The following is a 25,649-nucleotide window of genomic DNA, read 5'->3' on the forward strand; positions in this document are numbered from 1 at the left end:
CTTATATTTAAGGAACTAGATTCAAAAGATATCAATGAAAATCCCATTACTATAAAGGAAATAATATATTTAGTCTTAGCACTTGGCTCCTAATCTCCTTTATTCTAATGAGAAAGAATATTTTTTAGTTAAGCTCTTTTTACCGAGTGGGACCATGTCACTAAACATGCTGTTTTTATAATATTAAGATTAAGCTTATATAGTTTCCTTCAGTATTGCAGTGCTCAGAGATCATTATTTGTGGATGGGAAAATCAAGTAATTTTTTTGAAAGAGAAACAATTATCAAGTTTATTAAATCTTGAACCATAGGTATATCTTTTTAATATCTATTGTATACTGATATATGATGATCGATTTGATAAAAGCACTTATACAATTGCATTTAAATTTAACAAAAAGAATTATTAACTGATGTGAATAATGCTAACCTCATGTATTCCAATTACTTCAAGACATAATTTTATTCTGAATCATTAATTTTTAAAATAAGAATGTAAAGGGCAGAGATCTAATATGAGAAAATCTCTCATAAAATAAGTTCTTACCTTTTAAAGAATATTTGTCAATATATCATTAGAAAATCTAGTTCTCTCATAAAATTTTTTGAGTGCTGAGAGGTTATACAATTGTTTGAGTTGCACACTAGCCATTTTTTACATGAAATACCTTTTTTATTTCAAAGAAAGTTAAAAAAACTATAGATTTTTGGGTCTTAAAAATGTCTTATTTAATAGATATGTTCTCAAACATGATTAAAGTAACTCATTTGAAGAAAATCTGTTGCCAATGATTACATTTGAACTTGCAAATGAAAATAAAAATTTTGGAAAACCAGTCTCCACTATAAAATTAACAACTTCTAAAATTTAAGTAAGATTTTCTAATGATATATTGACAAATATTCTTTAAAAGATAAGAACTTATTTTATGAGAGATTTTCTCATATTAGATCTCTGCCCTTTACATTCTTATTTTAAAAATTAATGATTCAGAATAAAATTATGTCTTGAAGTAATTGGAATACATGAGGTTAGCATTATTCACATCAGTTAATAATTCTTTTTGTTAAATTTAAATGCAAAGTGCTTTTTAAACAACCATCTAAACTGAGTCATATAACAATTCTCTGGAATAGATAGATTCGTCATTACTATCTCCATTATATACTCAATAAAACATAAGAAATTTCCAATGATCTCCTGATTAATAAATGCTGGAATAAAGCCTTCAAATTAGATGCTTCAGGTTAAAAAACAGTGTACCTTCCATTATCTCGAGCTTTCTTTTTATTTCAATTACATAGTCCACTGTATAAAGAAAATATCATGGGTTTTGGGGTTTTTTTATTCAATCTATTATACCAAATAAATAAAACAGAAAAATAATAAAATAAAAATGATAGAGTGAGAGAAGGTAATAGCATGGAAAAATAGAGTTTAACTTTTTTATTATAGGTTTAAAAAATTGAATAATACATAATTTTTCAAACAGAGTTAAGATACAACTTTAGAGGATCTGAATTAATGAGTTTTTGTAGATATAATTAACTGCAAAAGTCTTTCTTTTTACTTTTTGAATATTATCTAATATTATTTCCCATTTAGGAGGCAAAAATTAGAGACATTTTAAAATAACTCATTCTGTAGAGACAATGTAATTTTTAAAATAATAAAATAATGAAGATTTCTATTCCATGAAAAAATTACTTTTACATTAAAACTAAGATATTTTTCTTTGTTGGTAAATAAGTTGAGAAGTTTGGACTCTAAAAATCTATAGTAAACATGTATTTTAGTGGTGCAAGTTGAAGAGACTTCAGAATTTTTGGCTATAAAATATCTCTTGGAGTTTCTGAACCTGGGAAAGGAAGATCTGATAACTGAGCAGAGGCTCAGGCAAGCTGGGCAGTGCTGATTAAACTAGTGTGTGAAGACATATCTGCCCAGAGCTGATATCCATGATCAAATACAACAGCCTTCCAATTGCTCCCACACTTGTAAAAGTGAATTAAATTTTCTCTTTAATGAAACTGTCTATAATTAATTAAGACTTCCTCTATAACCTCTCAGCACTCACTTATGTATAGTGAAACATGTTATTTTAAAGATTGAACATGATTCTAAACTCCCGTTGTATCTGTCATACATTCTTTACCTGAGACTCCTCTAATCATGATCTCTTTCATCAGAGCCAATAAACATACCTGCACAACTATAAAAGTGGCAAGAGGTCAGAGACCAAATGTTAAGCCACCAGAGTTTAATATTTTCTCATCATGCCCTTCCATCAATCCAAAGGAGGTACCTTGATACTTGTGCTAATAATGGTAAACAGTGCTCAGATACTGGAAAAACTTTGTCAGTCTAAAAAGACTGAGAAAATAAGACAAGACTAAATTTAAAGAGTAACAGCCAGAGTGCTGTCAGAGAAACTCTTACCATGAGTCTCTCCTAGCAATAATGACTGAAAATTCAAAGAACACCTCTGTTTTAATGTATAAAACCTCTTTCCTGACTGCCTCCTATCACTTCCACACTGCTACTTGCTCTGAAGACTATTGTTCAACTTATCCACTTTATAAAATTAAATTAATTGGGGTGCCATTGGTTAATAAAATTATATAGGTTTCAAGTATGCAATTCGGTAATATGTTATATGTATATTGCATTTTGTGCTCACTGCCCAAACTTTAATTTCTTTTTGTCACTATATATTTGACCCCTTTTACCTCCAACTTTCTCCCTTTCCTCATGGACCACTAGACTATTCCCCATTGCAATGGTTCTCTGTTTGTCTTGTTCATTTTTTGCTTTTAGTTTTATATTCCACATATGAGTGAAATTATATAGCTCTCAACTTTTTCTGTCTGACTTATGTCACTTAGCATGATAATCTCAAGCTCCATCATGTTGTTACAAATGGCAGTATTTCATTTTTTCTTAAGGCTGAGTAAAATTCCATTGTATATATGTACCACATCTTCTTTACCCACTCATCTATCCAAGGACACTTATTGTTTCCATGGTTGGCCACTCTGAATAATACTGTAAGGAAAATGAGGAGCATATATCTTTACATATAAATGTTTTCAAGTTTTATGGGTAGATATTCAGAAGAGAGATTGCTGGGTCATAGGGTAATTCTATACTTAATTTTTTGAGGAACCTCCCTACTATTTTCTATAGTGGCTGTACTAATTCACATTCCCACCAGCAGTGTATGAGAGTTTCTTTTCCCCTACAACCTCTCCAACGTTTGTTTTTATTTGCCCTGTTGATGTTATCCATTCTAACAGGTATGTGGCGGTATCTCATTGTAGTTTTGATTTGCATATTCCTAACAGCTAGCAATGTCGAGCATCTTTTCATATGTTTGTTGGCCATTTGTATGTCTTGGGAGAAGTGTCTATTCAGGTCCTTTGCCTATTTTTAATTGGATTGTTTGTTTTGTTGTTGTTGTTGTTGAGATGTATGAGTTCTTTGTATATTTTGGATATTAGCCTCTTATAAGAGGCATTGTTTGCAAATACCTTCTCGAATTCAGCTGGTTGTTTCTTTGTCTTGTTGATGGTTTCTTTTGCTGTGCAGAAGCTTTTTAGTTTGATATAGTCTCATTCATTTATTTTTGCTTTTAATTCTCTTGACTTTGAGGTCAAATTCATATAATCCTCTCTAAAACCAAGGTCCATAAATTTAGTAATTATATCTTTTTTAATGCAGTTCCTTTTGGTATTTGGTGACAGATACCAGTCTAGTTTCATTCTTTTGCACATGGCTCTCCAATTTTCTTAGCACCATTTATTGAAGAGGTTTTCCCTTCTACATTGTATGTTTTTGGCTCCTTTGTCAAAAATTATTTACTCATATATTTGTGGGTTTATTTCTTGGCTCTCAATTTGGTTCCATTTTTTTTGTGTGTCTGTTTTTATTTATTTTATTTTATTTTATTTTATTTTTATTATTATTATTATTTTTACCAGTTCCATGCATGTTCATGCATTGAAAGAATCAACATAGTTAAAATGGCCATATTACCCAAAGCAATATACAGGTTTAATGCACTTGCCATCAAAACCCCAATGGCATTTTTAAAAAAAGAAATAAAACAAAAAGCATCAGACTGGTATGGAATCACAAAAGATCCTGAATAGCCAAAGCCATCCTGTGAAAAAAGAACAAATTCAGAGATATCACACTGCATGACTTCAAATTATACTACAAAGCAACAATAATCTTATCCACTTTTATTTCATTTAATGATGACCAATCCCGCTGAATGAGCTCTTTTATATTTTTGGCCACAAGGTCATCACATAGTTGGCACTCTTGGTGAGAAGATCTTGAAATATGACAACCAGAAATGTTGAGACACTAAGAAAAGATTGACTAAAATGAGGAGCACAGTGGCATGACGGTCATACTCACATAAATTTGACTCTGTTTAAATACTTACAAACCAAATAGCCTTATAAGAACTTGCGTCTCAGAGACTACCTCTGTTTTCTCATATAAAAATAGAAATGATAATACTTGCTTTGCAAAATCTTCTAAAAAATTAGAAATGAATGTAAACTAATCATGTTGATATATAAATTAAGATATGGTAAATTCTAATTGATGATGGCTCTTAGCTCTCTTATTCTCAACTTCCAGTATTATTTATTTTTTCACTAGAATCTGGATATAATTAACTGTAGCAAGACAGTGCTCAATACTATTTAAGCCTCATTTTATATTCTTTACAAACTACCTCAGCATTTGTAAATGTGAGAATTCACAGTCCAGTAACTAAAAATCTAAAATGTGACATACCAACAAATTTACTGAATATTGATGTAGCTACACAAAATTTTATATACAACACATGAACTTTACTATTATAGAATTTGGCCTTTGTAAACTAGCTTACACAAAGTTAGTCTTTGCTTATCTGTCCTGACCAATAAAATATTGCACCAACAGACCCTCCCACAGCTTTTTACTATGTAAACAGATGATTTCTCCCCTTAAGACAGGTGAAAAAAACCCTAAGTTCCTACTCAGAAAAAAAATGTTAACCCAGAATTTTCAAATTCTAGTTTCAGCAGATGTAACACCAGAAATAAGTTATGGGCATTTCTTTATTCTTTTACCCGAGTAGTACTATAGTAAGTTACAGTGCTGACCAAAAGAACACACAGTTTCTCATTAAACTTTGTTTTAATGTATCTCAAAATTTTGTGACACATTTTTGGTCAAAGTGTTTCCATTAAAAAGTGCTTATTTTAAAAGCTAATAACTTAAAAACTGCCACACACACACACACACACACACACACACACACACACACAAAACCCAAATGGTCCACAAAACATTTTCTTTTCCTTCTGAAGGTTTTATAATGCATTGCAATCATTAACCAGTCTTTTACTCTTAACTTAAATGGCATATTTCAAGACAAACAATTCTGAGACTGTTCTTCAACGAATGATTAACACTGGAGGCAGGTATTGGAGATGATATTCATTTAGCCTTCTGAGCTTTCTGGGCAGACTTGGTGACTTTGCCAACTCCAGCTGCTTCCTTGTCCACTGCTTTGATGACACCCACAACAATTGTCTCTTTCATGTCACAAATAGCAAAATGGCCCAGAGCAGAATAGTCAGAGAAGCTCTCAACACACATGAGCTTGCCAGGAACCATATCAACAACGGCAGCATCACCAGATTTTAAAAACTTTGAGCCATCTTCCAGTTTTTTTCCCAAAACAATGATCAACCTTCTCCTTCAGCTCAGCAAATTTGCAAGCAATGTGAGCCATGTGACAATCCTGCAGAGGTGCATATATGACGTTGATTTGGCCTGGGTTGTTCAGGATAATCACCTGAGACATGGAGCCAGCTGCTTCCATTGGTGGGTAATTTTTGTTGTCACCAGCCACATTGCCATAATAAATATCTTTGACACATTCTCGACATTGAAGCCCACACATTGTTACCAAAAAGAGTTTCACTCAAAGCTTCATGGTGTATTTGATTTCGATAGAATTTAGTTTAATTGTAACATTGACTGGAACAAAGATAACCACCATTCTAGGTTTGAGAACACGTGTCTCTACTCAGTCCACAGGGACAGTACCAATACTACCAATTTGTAAACATCCCGGAGTGGAAGAAGTAAAGGCTTGTCAGTTGGATGAGTTGGTGGCAGGATGCAGTCCAGAGCTTCAAGCAGTGTGATTCCACTGACATCATCAACTTTACAAGTGATTTTCCATCTCTTGAACGACGGTATGTTAGCACTTGGCTCCAGGATGTTGTCAACATTTTAAACAGAAATTAGCACAAATGGTGACTTTGTTATTGATTTTCTTGTATCACTTCTGGCTGTAGGGTGACTCAGTGTAATTATTTTCTTAACATTAACAGTTAGTTGTTTCACACCAGTGTGTAAGCCAGAAGGGCATGCTCACAGTTCTGCCCATTCTTGGAGATACATGCTTCAAATTCACCAGCACCTGCAGCAACAATCAGGACGGCACGGTCAGCCTGAGATGTACTTGTAATCATGGTTTTGATAAAGTCTCTGTGTCTCAGGGCATACATGACAGTCACATAATACTTGCTGGTCTCAAATTTTTGCAGAGAGATATCAGTGGTGATACCATGCTGACATTCAGCTTTCAGTTTATCCAAGACTCAATCATACTTGAAAGAACCCTTCTCCATGTTAGCAGCACCCTTCTCAACTTTTTATATGGCTATTTTGTCAATCCCACCACATTTGTGGATCAGATGACCACATCTGATCCACAAATGTGGTGGGATTGAGGTAGACTTGCCAGAATTCACATGTCTAATGATGATGATATTAATATGAGTCTTCCTTTCCCATTTTTGGCTTAGATTTAGTGGTGGTTTTCATGACACCTGTGTTCTGGCAGTAAATTCATTGTGAAAAAGGTTCTTCTTATATTTTAAATAAAGATTAAAAATATCACCTCCCCACCCCAACTCCAACCAGAGGTTCCTTGGTGCATGTGATAGAACGTATTCTTTAAAATTTTTCTTCTTGCCTTTCATACCCAGATTTGATTTGAATATAATGAAACTATATGGAAACTATATGGAAAAGTAAAGTAGTACCAGACTTTCTAGAAGAGAATTTTAAAGTTCTCTGTTTTTTTTTTCAGCAGGGGGCGGGGGGGAGTGAGGAGATGAAATGACTCAAGAACGAAGAAACCAGAAATATAGAATCTTGATTACTCTAGTAGACCATGAAAGCTAGATCATTCTAATTGGATTTCCACTGGAATGATGTTTTGCGTGGATAGTCCCACTGCTTTATAGGAGGTTTTGAAACCATCCCACTACGTTTTTGTTTGTTTGTTTCATTTTTGTAAAGTTGCCCAAAATAATTATGTCTTTGGAAAATTTTTGTAAAGTTCCTCAAAAGAATTATGCCTTTTCTCTACATTAAAAATAGTACATAAAATAGGATGACTTTTACCTCATATTTTATAACCCAGTCTCATTTTCAAATACTTTGCGACCATTAGTCTGTCAAATGAGGTATTCTAATTTTTGCTTTATCAAATACAAATAAACATACAAATCTTACTTCTTTTTTTTCCCTTCCATTTAAATTATTAAGGATACAGCTAAATCAGATTTTTAAAAATTCAATATTTGAGGCTAGGAATAAAATTTTCTTCCAATTTAGGCAAAGGTTGTATAGCAAGAATTAAGATATCTTATTGAGTTAAAGGCTATTAAAAATCTACAGTTGGGTTTTGCTGAAGTTGTTGAGTTGTATTCCTAGAGACAGACTGGAACAGAACCTATATATGCCCTGAGTTCTTATAATTCTGCACAGAGTCTGAAGAATGGACAACACAAAATTTCTTCTTGATTTATGATTCTCAGTCATACAATCTAAAACTAATCAAAGAAACAAAACACAGCCTTAACACAGCCTCTTTATTTTACATTTATAATTGCTTTTTCTTTTCATTGCTAATTCTTATAATTATAAGAATTCTTATAATTGCTAATTTTTCATTTCAATATCTTGGTTCCATTTTTTTTTTTTTATGCAGTCCTACTGAGAAACTTTGAGAGCCACAGTCCTCCAAAAACGGCTGAGTCATTAGGCATCTGTGAAAGTTAGCAGCTGCCTCAGCTAAATCTGTCTCCTGGAGATAATGTAGGTTGTAGCTGGCGGGATTCTGTGTCCAAGCCAGAGGATTTTTTTTTTTTCTCTGCCACATATGTAATGTTTCTCTATTACTATCTGAATTAGACTAGATAATTCCATGTGAATTGTCTTTCTTTCTCTCTCTTCTTCTTTGCCTCTCTCTCTCTTGGATACATTTTATCTTGCCAGGTTTTAGACCTTTGGGAAAAGTAGAACAAGAAAATTGTGAGTATAAAATTCTTTACAGTACAATTTCTCCCTAAGATACTTAAGAAAACTATCTCCTTTGAATTTTCTGTACTATCTGTGACAGGTGGATTAAGAATTGTTCTTCACTCTTAAGAACCAGAGAAATTAAATGCTAATTATCTTTTTTTTGTGTGTGTGAATGTCTCACTTTAAACAATGACTTTGAGCTTGAGGCTATATACAGCACTAAAATTTATCATGACCTGTTCATATGAGTTCACAGAGAGAACAACTAAGTAACTTAAAACAAAATAATGATTTGAGTCTCCATAAAATGATTTAATTCTATAGCCAACCTAGTAAAGGTCACCCACAGAATAGTAATTATATTTAGAAAGGGTATTAAAATTTGAACTTTATATTGAATATTCTGGCTGAGAAAAGCTAAAGAAAACTGCCTATATCCAGATGAATGATGGTAAGCTCTATGGAGATTTTGGATTGTTTGAGAGTGCGATGTTTTCTATTTCAAAAGCCAATTACTGAGATAGTAATAATTTGAAATTTTAGATTGGTTACACAATGATTTGTAGTGCTTGTGAATTAAGCAAATAAAAAGAGTAAACTTTTGATTTATAGTGCTTGTGAATTAAGCAAACGAAAAGAGTAAAGAATATATGAGTAAGAAGAAAACATTTTTAAATGTTTGTATATATCATTGAACAAATAATTGCAGGCTATCGTTTTGAGTTCAGAATGATCAGTACTTTTCAACACGTTAGCCTTTTAAAGCTTTTTAAAATCATATTTTATCTACCTGAAACTCAGTGATTTCGCTAATTTAGACCTAACTTGCATCAATAGTCCAAATTAATACTATTTATAAGATAAATGTTGGTAGAAGTTTATATCAAGAATTGGAAAAGTGTTCTAACTAATCAAGAATGATTAGCCTAAATAGTAGTTGTATATGGTTAAAATTACATAAATATACTATAGCTCTTTTAACAATAGGTTTTTATAGGCTTAAATGTACCTAAACGTAAGTCCGACATTAGTATATGCCTTGGGACATGTAAAATGGACAGTATACTGGAAATTTGAGAACCAGAAAGAGATAGAAGCTTTTTAACTTGCAGGCTATGGAGAGTGGTGGACCAAAGGTGCTGGAAACAGCAGAAGAGATCCAGGAGAGGCGTCAGGAGGTGTTGACTCGGTATCAGAGGTTCAAGGAGTTGGTTGCCGAGAGGGGCCAGAAACTTGAAGATTCCTATCACTACCAGGTTTTCCGACGGGATGCAGATGACCTGGAGAAGTGGATCTTGGAGAAACTCAAGATTGCAGAAGATAAGAGCTATGAAGACCCAACTAACATACAGGTCATTCAGTTCCACTGAGTTCCCCACAGCAGACCTTAAGATCTCTAGAAAGGGAAACATTCTTGTAATATAAGTGTATATCTGTTTAACTGCAGGAATATGATGTAATAGAAAGATTAGACTACATTTTAGGGACAGTAATTTTGCCTTTAAATAGCCTATACCTTCATCTTCTTAAGCCCGTGTATTATTAACAAAGGAAATTAATTCCAGGTAGCGTTCTATGACTATAATATTCATCCAATATTAAACTCTGGGCAAAACAGTGACTGAGAGTTCAAAGAATTTTTTCATATGATTTCAATATTTTGTGACATTAAGGATGGAATTGAGGTGAAGAGGCATCAGTGCTTCTGAAACAATTGATTTCCACTCTCTTCAGAAACACATGAGTTAATTAGGATTTTACTTTTTTTTTTTCTCAAATGTTTAGTCATGCCCCTTGTTAAGTTCAAATAAGAGGTCTCAGGAGAAGTTTGATGGAAGTTCCCACCCTTACCAGTACTATATAGCATGTGGCATAGCCATGATCAGAAGAAAGGTTTACGTGCAATCAGTACTGGAAAGGGAGCACTTGGAATAAGAACAAAGTGATATTTATTAAATGTATCAATTTATATATGACAACAATAACATAATCTTGCATGTAAAAACTTAATTTTTCAAAAGATATTATTGTAATGACCATCTTCCTCATTGTTCTTTATTGCACATAATTTTTCTTTTCTGACAAGAAATGTCTCTTTTTTGAAGAGGAAAACCTCCATTACGTTCTTTCATTTCCACAGAAGACAACTAAGACTTTAAAATAATGAATTATTTATTGGAGATGTTCCAAAGGCAGTGGAGAAAGGAAAAATACCTATCTCGATGGTCACTGAATTTGAGCCTGGGACTCTTTGAAAACCTTTGTAAGATGGTTCTCTCTTAGAGTGACCATTTCTTTTAGGATGTGACTCCTTCAGCTATGATCTTAGGTTATTACTTAATCCAGGCTAGGCAACAAGCAATTCTTCCTTGAAATTTCAATATTTCAAATATTTTGTGACATTAAGGATGGAATTGAGGTGAAGAGACATCAGTGCTTCTGAAACAATTTTTAATTTTTCATTTCAATATCTCTATAATCCAGGGAGATTCGGTTTCATTAACTATAAACTTTTATTTCTAAACTTCAGGGGAAATATCAGAAACATGAATCCTTCGAAGCAGAGGTGCAAGCAAAATCAAGGGTTATTCCTGAGCTGGAAGAAATCAGCAAAGTCCGATTTGCTGAGGGACATTTTGCCCATGAGGATACCAAGGTATGGTTCTTGAAGACAAGTTTCTAATTGTTGATTATGTTATTAGGGTTTTAAGTGATTATACTGGGTATAAACCTTGATGTAGCTGACTTGGAATTAGGGTTCCTGACTCTTATCTTTTCCTAGGGCTGAAGCAAGAAAAATGATGAGACGCCCTTGTGTTTCTTGGAGTGGGGAGAAAAGCTATAATACAAAACCTGTCATAGATGGCATCACATTCCTCCTTATGCCACTGCAGAATAAATTAACTCAAGATCAAGCCCACTTCAATCTGGTTCTACATTTCCCAGATGAATTGCTTTCCCAAATGTCCTAATTATTTCTTCTAACCTCAGAATCCTTGTCCCTTAAACTCTTCAAATAAGGAATGCTCTGCATGTGAATCTTCTCTGAAATCTTTCTCCCTTTGTCTAAAACGCCTCTTTCTCTTCACAGCCCACATGCTATGACCACTATTGTAGATCTCAAACCCTCCTGGACATTTTGAAAAACTCCTAAAATTCTTCATCTTCAGAAAATCTTTCCTGAACACTAAACACTGAAGAGCACCACCGCTTGGAACTCACTACTTAATGTATCTGCTCTTTTCTACCTTTATGTTCTCTTCCAACATGCTTTTGTTGATATAGTCATTTCAGAATCTTTTTTGTATAAATGTTTTTTTACTGTTTATATTTTTAATTATTAAAATTTTATATTACATATTTAAAATTGGGGCTGGTCTTTTCATGTTTAGTAAATTCTATCTCATTTTATTCTCAACGAAATATAGTCAGGGAACACAGACATTAACTAGAATAGAATCTTATTAGAAAGAAGAATCCAAACAAGAAAATCTCAAAACTTATTTATTGATATAAATTATAAATCATTTTTGTATTATTCATAGTTTTGCATGATACATTAATTAAAATATTTGAGAAATGTTTGAAACACCTTTACATCTAATCAGAATCATGAGGGCTATGTCAGATTGTATTATGCAGGATTCAGAGACAAATGTGGTCTACATGCTACCTTGAGCAATGGAGTAGTAGAAAGACAAGATTTTTGAAGACATGACATAGATAATAACTTCAATTTTACAAGATATTTACCACATGATCTTCAAGCTAACCTGGCTTCAAATCTTCAACTATATAGTCTCAGAATCCTCTTATTGCTTTAGTGCCATTGATTTTTTTTTTCTTGTGCATAAGCCAGCCAAATTGTAGTTCTTGTATTTTCTGGTGAACAGTTCATGCTGTTTCTTCTATGACTTTGTCAGTGTTTAGTACACCCTCTGCTCATTAACTATCTGTCAAAATTCTACCAGTTTCTCAAGCTCCAGTTCAAATAAATACTCTTACATGAATCCTTACTCTGTCTTATCTTAGTGTTTATAATTATTTTATTCTCTAAAACCCCTAAGCATTTCTAAAAAAATTAACCTTATGGAAGATAATATCTGGCTTGGTTTAATAGCGATTACCATATATATTCTATTTTCTCTTTTAAGTATTTGTTGAGCTATTAATGTGCAAGTGAAAGGGAGGAAACATTTTATCTAGGTCCCTCTGTACATAAGTCTCTGAGTCTGCACCTACTCCACAACCTCTGTGAATGAGTGGTTTTGCCTCTCCTACACTAAGGTCCATCTGGAGGAACTGCGTCACCTGTGGGACCTGCTGCTAGAGTTGACTCGGGAGAAGGGGACCCTGCTGCTGCAAGCCTTGAAGCTCCAGCAGTACTTACAGGAGTGTGCCGACATCTTGGAGTGGATTGGAGACAAGGTATAGGATAAAACAGTATGCATAAGACTTTATACCTCTCCCTCCTAGGCATAAAGAAGTCAGAATGTCTGTTCCGGGAATTTGTTCCTTGAAAAAGGGAGGAATTTTGGCAAAGATTTAGTGATATTCTAGAGGTGGTTAACACTGGGTGGGGGAGGAGAGTAAATCTACGTATATGAATATGAAGAAGGCAAGATTTATACCCAAACTGTGCATTGAAAGATGATCAGGTCTTGTCCCTCTTTTACCTTCCATGATCCTCAACTGCCTCCTTTTATATTTTTGCTCTTACTTCAGGTCCAGGCTGAGACTATTGCCAGCTCTTTCCCTAGCCCCTTGAATCTCAACGCCTATAATTATGGAGATTCCTATTTTTTTACGTATTTAACAAATAATACTATAGCTGGGACTGAAGATTTACACAAGCAAGTGCTTAGCACAATGACTTTGTAGATTTTCAGTATGTTGAATTGAGTAGAACCAGGATGAATTTATTTTTATGTTCCAAATTTATGTTTTATGTTACAAAACATAAAGGTTGTTTCCATTGGTTCTGGCCAACAATACCCCTTATTCTTTAATGGATTAAGGATTACCCCAAAAGGCACCATTCCCTGGGCCAGGGTACCACCTCAGAAAATACACTCTTGCTTCTGGCTCTTTTCAGAAGTGGTTCCCCAGGCTCTACCTGTATTTCCTTCTGAGCTATCTTAGGAAGGCAGACAGGGATTTGAGACATTTTATCTGAAGAAATTTCTAAATCTTTGCTGGTGACTCAATAGACTATTCTGTGTCTACAGGAGGCCATAGTGACATCAGTAGAACTGGGTGAGGACTGGGAGCGCACAGAAGTTCTGCATAAGAAGTTTGAAGAGTTCCAAGTGGATCTGGCAGCTCGGAAGGGGAGAGTGGATAGAGTAAACCAATATGCCAATCAATGTGCTGAGGTGAGGAAAGGAGCAAAAAGGTTCATCCAGGGAAATTGTTCTGATCTTCAAGAAGAACTTCTAGCTATTAGTAGGTGGAAAATAAGGGATGTAGGACATTGTGAAAACAAACAAACAAACAAACAAACAGACAGACAAACAAAAAAGAGATGGATGCATATTCCTGGATTAACATGCCCAAAGTAGTTTCTTCTGCTTTCTGGATCCATTCTTTGCCAGTTCATGGAAATGCAGGTGTGAATGAATGTGTGTGTGTGTGTGTGTGTGTGTAAAGGAATTAAATGCACAATGAAGTAACTCTTGAACTGTGCACTACACTAATTACTCATATTTATACAGCACTCCTTTTTCATGAAGAAGAATCAGAATAAAATAGCAAAGAATATAAAATAATGGTTGGCTATCATAATATATATAGTATCATTATACATAATTTTTATGTGAGAGGAGGAGAAAGGAAGCAGATTTAACTTTAGTTACTCAAGAATATGCTTAAACAAAGTTTTTAATACCTGAAGAGACAAATACTCAGTGTGTGGATAAATAACCCGATTATGTGCAAGAAAACTAGGAAATGAATCTGATTTTATGTGTATATAAAAACACTAGTAACTCCTACAGTTGGCTCTTATGTTTTACCATTTAGTATTTCATTTTCACTACAGTTCTATAATGAGACTATTTTTCTGAGTTAATAGAACCAAGATTTCACAATGAATCAGTACTGATGTAGGGAAAATAATGTGTTTCTTTATTTTTTTCCAGGCTATATTTCAAACAGTTTCAAAATTTTCTCTGTCTACTATCTTTCACTTGTAGAAAATTTTCATTTATCTATTGCTATCTAACAAACTGCCACAAAACTTAAAACAACAAACATTTTTTTTTCATAATTCAGTGAGTCAGATTCACTGATTCATCATTCAATGATTCAGCTGCTCATTTTGGCAGTTCTCCTGATGATTTGGTGATCATTTCACCTGGTATTTTTAAGTGTCTGTAGTTATTTGGTGGCTCAGTTGAGGTAGAGGATCTAAAATGGCCTTGCTCCCATGTCTGGGGCCTTGGCAAAGATAACGAAGGCTTTCTCCACATGGTCTCCTTATATTTCATTAGCCTATGATTTTTTTTTTTTTTTATGTGTTAGTGTTTCACGAAGGCATTGAACAGAAGCTGAAATGCCTCTTAAGGCCTAAGTGCTGGAGTTAATAGACTATTGTTTCTGTCACATTTTATTGCTAAGGCAGTCACAGGCCAACTTTGATCCAAAGCATGAGGAAATAGACTCCATCTTTTAGAAGGAGACTCTCATGGTAAAATAATATCGCCATTTTTTTTCCTGCCAACCATAGGAAGAGTTAATTCAACACAGAGTTTCTCTCTTGCTCTTTCGAAGTGGGGCTCACATAGCTACAATACAAAAAATCATACCCTTAGAAAGGAGAACGAAGAAAATTCTCTCTGAAGAAGCTTTGGAATGTAAATGGAAATGGAAAGAAACAGGAACAGAAGGACTATGCAGTCTCGGACATATGGGAACTACTCAAATTTTCCAAGTATCAAAATAGTCTGATGCTTCTAGGTTAATCTGGTATTCATAAATCTCATTGCTTCGGATAGCTTACAAAAATGTATGAAATTTCCTACAAAGTTAAATATGTGTGCATTTGTGTATAATTCTGGGTGAAGGAAAATTGTTCTTATAGATTCTCAAAGGTGTCAGGACCTCAAAAGAGTTAAGAACCACAGTATTTTGGAAAATTAAATCATATTTCACAAAGGGAATTTTTTCTTCTTTTTTTTTTTTGTTTCTAGGATTTTCAAGGGATTTAGCAGGAATAAACAAGATGTTCTGAAAGAAAACATCATGTTTAGGCAAAGAATGTTAGTAGGCTAGACCAGTGCTGTAGAAAAAAGATACAATATTTTTTTGTAGGTTGGTTTTCTAGATTTTGGTAATGTAGAAGAGGTTAGAGCTAGGGATCAGGGCAAAAGTGAATTTCAATATCTGGCTGTCTGGCCATTTTTCACTTCTAACAATATATAAACCAGTCTGAAATAAAGTGTTTCAATAATGGAATAATCTCACCCCTGCATAACTCCATAATTTTCTTCCTCTCAAAGGAGAACCACCCTGAGCTGCCTTTGATTAAGTTAAAGCAGGATGAGGTAAATGTCTCCTGGGAGCGTCTCCATGGTCTGGCTCTCCAGAGACAGAGGACACTGTCCAATGCTGCAGACCTCCAGAGATTCAAAAGGTATGAATCTGGGCACTGCATTATAGGAAATTCTTCAATAGCATTGTTTTTAACTTGTGTTAGCATCTGTGTACTATTAGCAATTAGTGGCTGATACCTCAAACCAAAGAAAATTGTGTGCTTGCCTTTAAGGCAACAAGGGAAAGGGTAGTTAAAAACAAAAACAAAAAACTGTTACCCACTCTATATCCAAGTTGTGGTGATTGGAACCCAAAGCAGTAAAAATAGCACTGGTAAATTAGTGGTGGAAGTTCTGCAGAGGCAAAAAAGCAGATTAAGAATTGGAGTTGGGAAAAAGAAAGAAATTCACTAAGAGTTGGCCCAGATATGGGAGATATATCTGGAGGCTGAATTGTCAGGATGCCTAGGTCTCTATATATTAATGGAAAACATTAAAAGCAAGAACTTTTTACATTACTTTTTGCTAGAGTATAGGAAGACAGGGAAATTTCTAATTGAATGAACTAGACTGGGCCTTCCTGTGGGCTCTGTTTGCCCTGGAATACCTTCCATCTTCTTTTGCTGGAGCTCATGTGAATGTCTGGCAGGGATGTGACTGAAGCTATTCAGTGGATCAAGGAGAAAGAGCCTCAACTAACCTCTGAGGACTATGGAAAAGACCTTGTTAGCTCTGAGGCACTGTTTCACAGTCACAAGGGATTTGAGAGAAATCTTGCAGTCATGGATGACAAGGTAAGCCACGTTTGGAGGAATGTCTGGAAGAGATATTTGATGATTATCTTGCCTCCAAATTCACTATTTCAATGAAGTAGAAATTCTGTGGCCCTTGAACATAACTCTTCTTTTTGATTCATAACTTATATGTGAATATTAGGTAATTTTTATTTTTTAAAATTATTTATATGTAAATATACATCTCTTTTTTTTTATGTGTTTTATGTGCCTCTGAGTTGACTCCTTCTCCTGGAGACCCTGTGAATAAATGAGTGATGTCCATAATGGCATGTCCTCAATAGCTCTGATCATCTCCTGTAGACTCATGCTTACGGTTTCTTTTATGGAATTAATCTACCTCATATTTGGTCTTCCTCTTTTCCTGCTGCCTTCTACTTTCTCAGCAATATTGTATTTTCCAAAGAACCCTGTCTTCTAATGATGTGCCCAAAGTAAGATACTTCCAGTTTTGTCATTTTTGCCTCCAGTGATGTTTCAGGCTCAGTTTGCTCTAAGATTCACTTATTCATCTTTCTGGCAACCAGGGTACCTGTAGAGCTCTCCTCCAATAACACAATTCAAATGAGCCATTTTTTTTATCAGCTTTCTTCGATGTCCAGCTTTCACATCTGTATATAGTTATCACTAATACAGGGGTGTGGATGATCTTAGTGTAGGTCTCTAATGACACATCTTTGCTCTTGGTGATCTTTTCTAATTGCTGGCATTCCTAATCTCAGCCTTCTCTTGATTTCTAGGTTGCAGCCTCCATTTGAATTGATGACCGAACCTATAGAAGCAAAATATTTAACAATTTCAATGTCTTCATTGTCTAAGTTAAAGTTGTGTATTTCCTCTGTAGTTTGAATTCTTTTCTCTTTTTGAATTCAAATGCAATCCCACTTTAGCGCTTTATTCTTTCAATTTCATCAGAAGTCATTTCAAATTATTGCTACTTTTTGCCAGTAGGATGGCGTCATCTACATATCTTGTTATTGATATTCCACTAATTTTCACACCCTCTTCTTTGAGTCCAGCCCAGTTTTTCATATATCTTTTGCACATAAGTCACATAAATAGGGAGAGAAAATGAACCCTTGCCTGACACCTTAACCTATAAGAAATTATTCTGCCACTTCATATTCTTTCCTGACAGTGGCTTCTTGTCCACGATTCAGGTTATGCATTAAGACAACCAACAACTGAGGCACACCCATTTCTTTCAGAGAAACCCATAACTTTTCATAACCCTTGCAGTCAAATAAAATAAAATAAATTTTAAAATTGAATTTCTTGATTAAAAAACAATAACAAAAATATACCTCCTAGAACGGTTTCCTAATTTCACTCAGGGCCTTGTGGTCAGAGCGCCTTTCCTTCCAGTTTCTTCTTTTGCAGTTGAATTCTGTTTCTTTTTGTTCATCACTCAGTAGGTAAGGGAATAAATTCCTTGTTCCCCTTTTATAACAAACTCAGAGACATTTGAGCATATTACTAAATCTACCTTGGGTTTCTCTTTTGAAAGCTGAAAAATCTCAGTTCCTATACCTAGAGGAGTAGACATAGGCATGCTAGAATTTGGAAAAAGCTTGTATTCTTGAATGATTCCCATACTTACTTCTTTCCCTTTTAACTTTAACCATAACTTAAACCAATTACTCCTGAGCATCTACAGCAGCATCAGCCCACAGGAAGATCTCCACTTGCTGTTCTTTAATCATAGCTCTGTCCTTGAGTCCAGTTTCTGAAAACTGTGTCACAATTCTCCTTCTTTTATTCTTGCTTATTTAAGTCTTTGGTCTTTCTTCCTAATGATGAATAATAAAATCCGATGACTTAATGAATAATGATGATGAAATCCCAAACCCAAGATAATACCTGATTTCAGTTAGATTTAATTAGAGAACTAATGGTTACATGTGGAAAGTCACCATGTTCATAGTTTTACCCTTGTAACTCTGCTACTCAGGAATTGTGCTCAAAATGGTTTATCCTTATTGGTATTTATTGTCCTCCTAGGCGGAAGAGTTTTTCTGATTACCACAATTATATTTACGGAAACAGTATAGAAGGAAGTAAAGGACAGACTTAGGTCTAAACCTTGCTTCTGACTTTTGCTAGCTGAGTGATCCTGAGCAAATAAAATACTTTACTTCTTAGTTTTTACATAAAATGGGACTAAGAATAGTTTGTACTTTATAGTATTATTAAGGGAAGTCTATAAAACAAGAAAATGCATATGAAGTGCTTAGTACAATGACAGACAAAAAGTGCTCAGTAAATTATTATAAATATATTGATTTAAATATATTACTAAGTATTATTGTTTACAAGATTATTTTGTAACATCTCCTCAATAAAATTTTGCTAGGAATCAGAGTGCTTGGATTTCCCACTATGTTTTTTTTTCATCCTAAAGGTGAAGGAGTTATGTGCCAAAGCAGACAAGCTGAGGCTTTCTCATCCTTCAGATGCACCTCAGATCCAGCAGATGAAAGAGGATCTTGTCTCCAACTGGGAGCACATTCGTGCCTTGGCTACCAGCAGATATACAAAGCTGCAGGCTTCTTATTGGTGAGGAGTCCCTCTTCTCTATTTTTCTATCTATCTCTACAAGGTTCAGGCATAATACCAAAAACAAAAGAATGAAAGCAGTAAAACAATGAGGGCCCCAGACTTCCTGCCTGCTGAGCAAATGCAAAAGAAATTTTAACTTGCCAAAAGAAATCTTTTGCAGGTGATATAATACTTAGCATGACACCTCCCCGCACCTGCCCTCTTTCTGTCTTCTTCAGTTTGTATAGTTGTAGGATGCTATGAAATGGCTCATGGAGCTAGAAAAGCAGCTAAAGAAATATCAAACTCCTGGCCCTAGTTAAGGAACTGCAAGAAATTTCCAAGCTGAAGAGCATACAAATAAGTCTAGAATTATTTCTTGAATGTGGGTTGGCTTGCCAAAAAACTGGGTAGTTAATTTTACGGTTAGTTGTTAAATTGCCCGAAAATGGTGTTTATCTTACTGTTATGATTTAAATTCAAATGCTGAGCATTTAATTTTTTTGAATTGTTTTTTGTTTTTTATTAATAAGGCTAAGAGTGAACTAAGATACAAGAGGGCTCCTAACCCTACCAATATTCCCTAACTCTTTTCACAAGGTGCTTCCTGTCATTTATGTTATGTGATTATTTATAGGCTTCATTGGGAGTACTCTATTCTGCTTCAAGTGCCTCTGGGATAGGTGTGAACTCGTGATGTTGGAGATGTAATGCCTTTGTGCCTCACCACACACTGGCACACCTACTCAAGGAATACAACCCAGAGAAAAGGATTTAAACTTGTACCACTAAAGGAATAGGGAGTAAATCAGGGAAAGGGGAAGGGTAGGATTAGAGTGAGGAACATATCTCACATTTTAGCTCAACCCAATCCTAACTCTCCATCCAAAGTCCATTTACATCTAGTCTCTCCTCCCTGGCCTTTACCTTACCTTTCCCACAGGTACCAACGATTCTTATCTGACTATAATGAGCTCTCAGGATGGATGAAGGAGAAGACTGCTCTGATCAATGCTGATGAGCTGCCCACAGATGTGGCTGGTGGGGAAGCCTTACTGGACAGGCATCAGCAGCATAAGGTAGAGAGAAAAGTCCTCCCCATTAAGAGGAAAAGGGAGGTGCCAAGAATACCAGAAGTTTTCTTGCTGAATGTTAAGACATTTTGTCTTGTCGCCACAGCATGAGATTGACTCATATGATGACCGCTTTCAATCTGCTGATGAGACTGGTCAAGCTCTGCTGGATGCCAATCATGAAGCCTCTGATGAAGTTTTAGAAAAGGTAATTAATTTAACCAAATTTGTAAAATTTTGATATATATTTAGCTCTCACTTAATTTCACAATAATAGAATAATCTCTGAATGGGAAGAGAATAGAAGTTATATTAACATATTAGTAATATGAACCCAACTTTCACACTGTTTTCTTCATGTACAGCTTTAGCCAATTTAGTCATTGAAATTCTTAGGACATGATGTGCGCTTCCTTACCTCTGAATCCTTGTTTTATCAACCTACCTAGTTTCATCAACGTAACATCTACCTAATTTGAAACCTCCATACCATCTTGTCTTGTCACATATGCTCTGTTTTATCACTTTCCCATGCTCATCTCTAGATTGTGAATTCTATGAGAACTGCACCTTATTCATCTTTGGGTTCCCTAAGGTGCCTGGCACAGTGTCTGGCACATGACCGGCAAATTGTATCTTTTCTTCTTTCCTTTATGCAAGCGGTCCTCAACCATTTTGGCACCAGGAACTGGTGCTCCTATGAGCATCTAATGCCTGATGATCTGAGGTGGAGCTGAGGAAGTGATGCTAGCACTGGGGAGCAGCTGCAAATATAAGTTTCACTCACTTACTCACTACTCACCTCCTGCTGTGTGGCCTGGTTTCTAATAGACCACGGACTAGTATTGGTCCACAGTCAAGGGGTTGGGGACCACTGCTCTGTACAATCTCGAATCAAATTGATTCTCCTCTTTCTATGTTTTTTTTTTTTCAAATTCGCATTAAATAACAGGAAACTTTCGAACACTCAGAATTCCACTGAATGAACAATCAGGTTTGCCAGCATCCTAACCTCCTGAATCACAGAGACTCACCTCAACCCCCTCACCCCTGATAGAGATTTTTGCTTCAGTCTCAGAGTCACAGGAACTCCTTGGGATGATAATTAAAATTTGCAGGTTTCTTTGCATTTCATTGAATTTCAAGCACAGCTTCCAGTGTTGTGTGATGAATGAGGTTGAGATAACCATAATTTGAATTCCTCCAGTACTCTATGGGATAATTATAGTATGGATTTTATTATTAACGATTTTCTGCCAAAGGAATAGTAGGATCTTAAGTTCTTTAAAACCTACCTATTATTCTGGAATTCTGAGAATTTGTGCTGCCTTTTTAATGGACTTAACACAGAAGCTATGATAACAAGTTGGAATTTCTTGGTAGATGCTTGGGCAGAAACAGAGGCTTTTTGTGGGTTTGATAATGCTATTCTCTCTTTCCTCAATGGTTCTTATTTGCTTTCAGAATAAAATACAAACTTCTGAGTCCGATAATTAAAGTGCTCTATGAACTTGAAATTTATCAAGTGTCCACTTCTTTTAGGATCTGCACTTTTCTCTGGAGCACATTGTACAATCTAACAATTACTTACAGTTATTACTTGCTTGCAACATTATGTTCTCCTACAATCCTAACCCCTCTTCCCCGCCCTCTCTATCTCTGTTTGATATATATACTTTCCATGCTTCTACTCTCTGGGTCTTCTAGTCAAAAGTAATCTTTTTGTTTGTTTGTTGTTTGTTTGTTTATACATATTAAATGTGCTGTACCTCTTTTATGATATTATCCTATTTTTTTTACTACAGTTATTTGCTTAAATATTGAAGCCTTAAGAGACAAGCCCATTTCCTGTTCAATTTTGTAGCTTTCAAAAGGCCCTACATTTGTTAAGTGCTCAGTAATGTAGAATAAAATAATTAATTAAATATCTCCCTTGTACATTATCTCTTCCTTTCCAAAGATGGCAATACTTGATAACAACTGGGCTGCCCTGAAGGAACTGTGGGTCAGGTGTCATCATCAGTATGAGCAGTGCTTGAACTTGCACCTCTTCTACCGTGACAGTGAGCAAGTGGACAATTGGATGAGTAGACAAGAGGTAATAAGAGGAGTTCAGCAAGTGTCCAGAAGTCATTTCTTTACTCTTCATTTGTCACCATGACTACTACCAACACCCTCACAAACACTTCTGAGGTCCTAAGTTTGTCCTAGGAACTGGAGAGTGAACCACAAAGAGAAGAAAGCTTCTATAATTCCTTCATGGACAAATGCATAGAAAAAATACCTAAATACGTAGAAGAGGGATTTTAACCTCAAATGAACATAAGGAAAAATTAATATCAAATTGATAAGAGATCAAGAAGAGAAAATTGTGATGAGTCAGGCAGGGTAAACCAAGAGATTTTTTGGAGGATGTGAGTGGTCTTCTTGAAGCAGCTTTGACTGCTCAGAATAGTGCCTAGATTGGCTGAGAGAATTCAATGTGAATAACCTAGAGACAAAGATGATAAAGTTGTGTGAGAGGTTTGGAAAAAACTCTTAAGCTCTACCTACTCTACTGTTTTGTGATAATTCCCACCTTGTTCCCCAGCTCCCTCACCTCCTTCTTTAGTCCTTGTCTTAGAGATATATCCAAAGGGAATGTTTCTCACCAGTGAGGCACAGCTGAGGTATGTTTTTCTGTCTTCTACAGGCATTTTTGGAAAATGAGGACCTGGGGAACTCCCTGGGCAGTGTAAAAGCCCTTCTTCAGAAGCATGACGACTTTGAAGAAGCCTTCACTGCCCAGGAGGAGAAGATTACAGTAAGAAATGGGCTCTGGTTTGGACTTCATTTCAATGAAGTCAATATCATTTGTATATATCATTTCAATCAACACTTATCCTTAGAATCACTCCTGTAACTATCAGACATTATGTAAGGATTATTTTTAAGAGAAAACATCCCGAAAAACAATAATACTTATTTTTAACAATACATATCTTCTTCTATGAAGCATATTTAGAAAGTTTTTCAAGATTTCATGACATGCTGTTTCGACATGCTCTGCTCAAATTTTGATGAAGTTCATGATTGTCTTTTTTATTTTTTCATTCTAAATAGAAGCTATTGGATACATATTTGATATAGAATTATTTCTTTAAAAAGTTCGAAATATATTTTTTGAAGTTTTTCTTCTCTTGTAGTATCTCTATTAGTTTTCTCTAACAATATTAGGATATCTAAGTAATATGTATTCTTTGCTTTTATTAGCATATCTTCATTTTTGTTCTTCTCATGTAATGCTACTACAATTTTTCTGTGAACCTTAAGTTACACTGTCCCAGAAAAATTGGCCAACATATAAGCAGGGCTCAGAGAAGTGTAAGAAAACTTTATGGGTCAATATATTGTATGTCTTTGTCTCCTAAGATAGTGCTGGTTTAAACTCACATATATGCATACATACCACCACCACCACAACAACAAAAATAACAATCAAATTCTAAGTCTTCCCTGTTAAAGTTTAGTCAATACAGAGCTTAATATCATCCTTTATTATTACATACACTTATTCTGCCAATTCTTATCGATAAAAGCTAAAGGTATAAAATAATTTTATTGTTTATAAAATACTATCATTCATTTTAGATTATTTTCTCATTCTTATTTAATTATCAATCTTTACCTCTAGTAATTTTGGGGGGGGCAGAAGGTGGGTTCTGAATAAATATGAGTACAAATTTATCTCTGCAATATTGGACTTCTCTCTTTATATAGCTGGAGATATAGATACAGGTATAAATATAAGTACATGTAATAGATGAAGGTTAAATAATAGAGGTAGATATATACATACATAATACATACATACATGACAATAGATAAATGATAGACAGATAGATGATATATAGATGATAGATAAATAGATGAAAGATAGATAGATAGATAGATAGATAGATAGATAGATAGATAGATAGATGATAGATCAACTGGGCTTTGGACATGGCTATGTCAATATAGTGCTTGTCCATGAAGATTTAAGAAGAGATCAATATTCACCTTTCAGTAACATCAGAATTCATTTACTATAACCAAGATATTAAAAATATTGTAGCATGCTTGGAATGCTCTGAGCCTTTTGAATAGCCCCAGGCTTAGCACTGGTGCCAAGTCTAAATCTACATCAAACTGGTGAACAGCACTCACCCCACTCTGGTGATTTGGTAAGAATTCCCAGCCCCAACTCATGCACAGTTAGAAGCTTTACCTATGGCTGGTATTGGTCCACGCTGCAGTGTTTCTTGGACAAAATGCAGGGGTCTGCAGGCTCCAAGTGAGCAAGTGCTGGTCTCAGTGTGACTTGAAACTTTTGCTGAGTGAATCAAATGGCCATTTTCAGATTACAACAGGGCACCACCTAATTAGCCCCACAAGTGGCACAATCAAAGGATGTTCTTGGCAGGTAATAGAAGCCCCTGGGGCAAATCCCTCTCCGTGGGGATTTGAATGTCAAATTTAATTGAAAAGTAAAAATTAAAAATAGAAAATTAGCTATAATGTAATTTCAGGCTGAAGTTTATCTTCCAAACTGGACAGGAGGAAGAATCCAGACATTGTACACTTGAAACAAATATAATATTGAATGCCAACTGTAATTAAAAATTTAAAATAATAAATACAAATAAAAGTATGCAAATAGATGATAAATAAATTTCTGTTAATTTAAAAATATATATATTGTGGCATGGAGAGGCTAATTGACTTGATAAGGTCTATATTTTGAAATACGATTTATAACAAATCAGAAGTAAGCACTTCTCCTATGTTACCATGCTTACTTCTTTGAACAGCTATTCAAAATGTGAGCAATACTCAGTTGTCACTGAGGGAAAACAACTCTGTTTTATTTATTTATTTTTTAGACATTAGACAAGACTGCAACCAAATTGATTGACAATGGTCATTATGATTCAGAGAACATCGCTGACATCCGAGATGGGGTATGTTCAAGGGCTCAGATGTGTGTCTGCCTGTCTATGCACCAAGAGTCAAGGGAATTGTTGGGGGCATGATAACTAATGTGGGCAATGATTCTCAAGTGTCCATATTGCGTTTTGCTGACAATGAGTTTGCTTGTGGTTTGGCAGCTATTGGCCAGGCGAGATGTTCTACGTGAAAGGGCTGTCACACGACGCAGATTGTTGGAGGATTCGTTGCTTCTGCAGCAATTGTATCAGGACTCAGATGACCTGAAGAACTGGATCAACAAGAAGAAAAAGTTGGCAGATGATGAAGATTACAAGGTAGGCAGGGTTTTCCAGTCTAGGTCATATTCATC

General features: G+C 35.0%; 1 protein-coding gene and 1 pseudogene across 1 annotated transcript in view; one reads left to right on the forward strand and one right to left on the reverse strand.

The window, feature by feature from the left end:
• Window positions 1-5,503: 5,503 nt before the first annotated feature.
• LOC105309310 lies at window positions 5,504-7,494 on the reverse strand (annotated as a pseudogene).
• Window positions 7,495-9,504: 2,010 nt separating this feature from the next.
• The window catches only part of SPTA1 (spectrin alpha, erythrocytic 1), an 82,066-nt gene continuing 65,921 nt past the window's right edge, over window positions 9,505-25,649 (forward strand). Inside the window, exons 1-13 of the mRNA XM_023526137.1 lie at window positions 9,505-9,744; window positions 10,923-11,048; window positions 12,680-12,820; window positions 13,621-13,767; window positions 15,892-16,025; window positions 16,574-16,718; window positions 19,120-19,274; window positions 20,200-20,335; window positions 20,436-20,537; window positions 22,290-22,427; window positions 23,022-23,132; window positions 25,234-25,311; window positions 25,459-25,614. Coding sequence (XP_023381905.1) covers window positions 9,508-9,744; window positions 10,923-11,048; window positions 12,680-12,820; window positions 13,621-13,767; window positions 15,892-16,025; window positions 16,574-16,718; window positions 19,120-19,274; window positions 20,200-20,335; window positions 20,436-20,537; window positions 22,290-22,427; window positions 23,022-23,132; window positions 25,234-25,311; window positions 25,459-25,614 — 1,806 coding nt within the window. The 5' untranslated portion in view covers window positions 9,505-9,507. The remainder of the gene's footprint in view (window positions 9,745-10,922; window positions 11,049-12,679; window positions 12,821-13,620; window positions 13,768-15,891; window positions 16,026-16,573; window positions 16,719-19,119; window positions 19,275-20,199; window positions 20,336-20,435; window positions 20,538-22,289; window positions 22,428-23,021; window positions 23,133-25,233; window positions 25,312-25,458; window positions 25,615-25,649) is intronic.

This window comes from Pteropus vampyrus, unplaced genomic scaffold (genome assembly GCF_000151845.1).
Source record: "Pteropus vampyrus isolate Shadow unplaced genomic scaffold, Pvam_2.0 Scaffold715, whole genome shotgun sequence".
Taxonomy (NCBI): domain Eukaryota; kingdom Metazoa; phylum Chordata; class Mammalia; order Chiroptera; family Pteropodidae; genus Pteropus; species Pteropus vampyrus.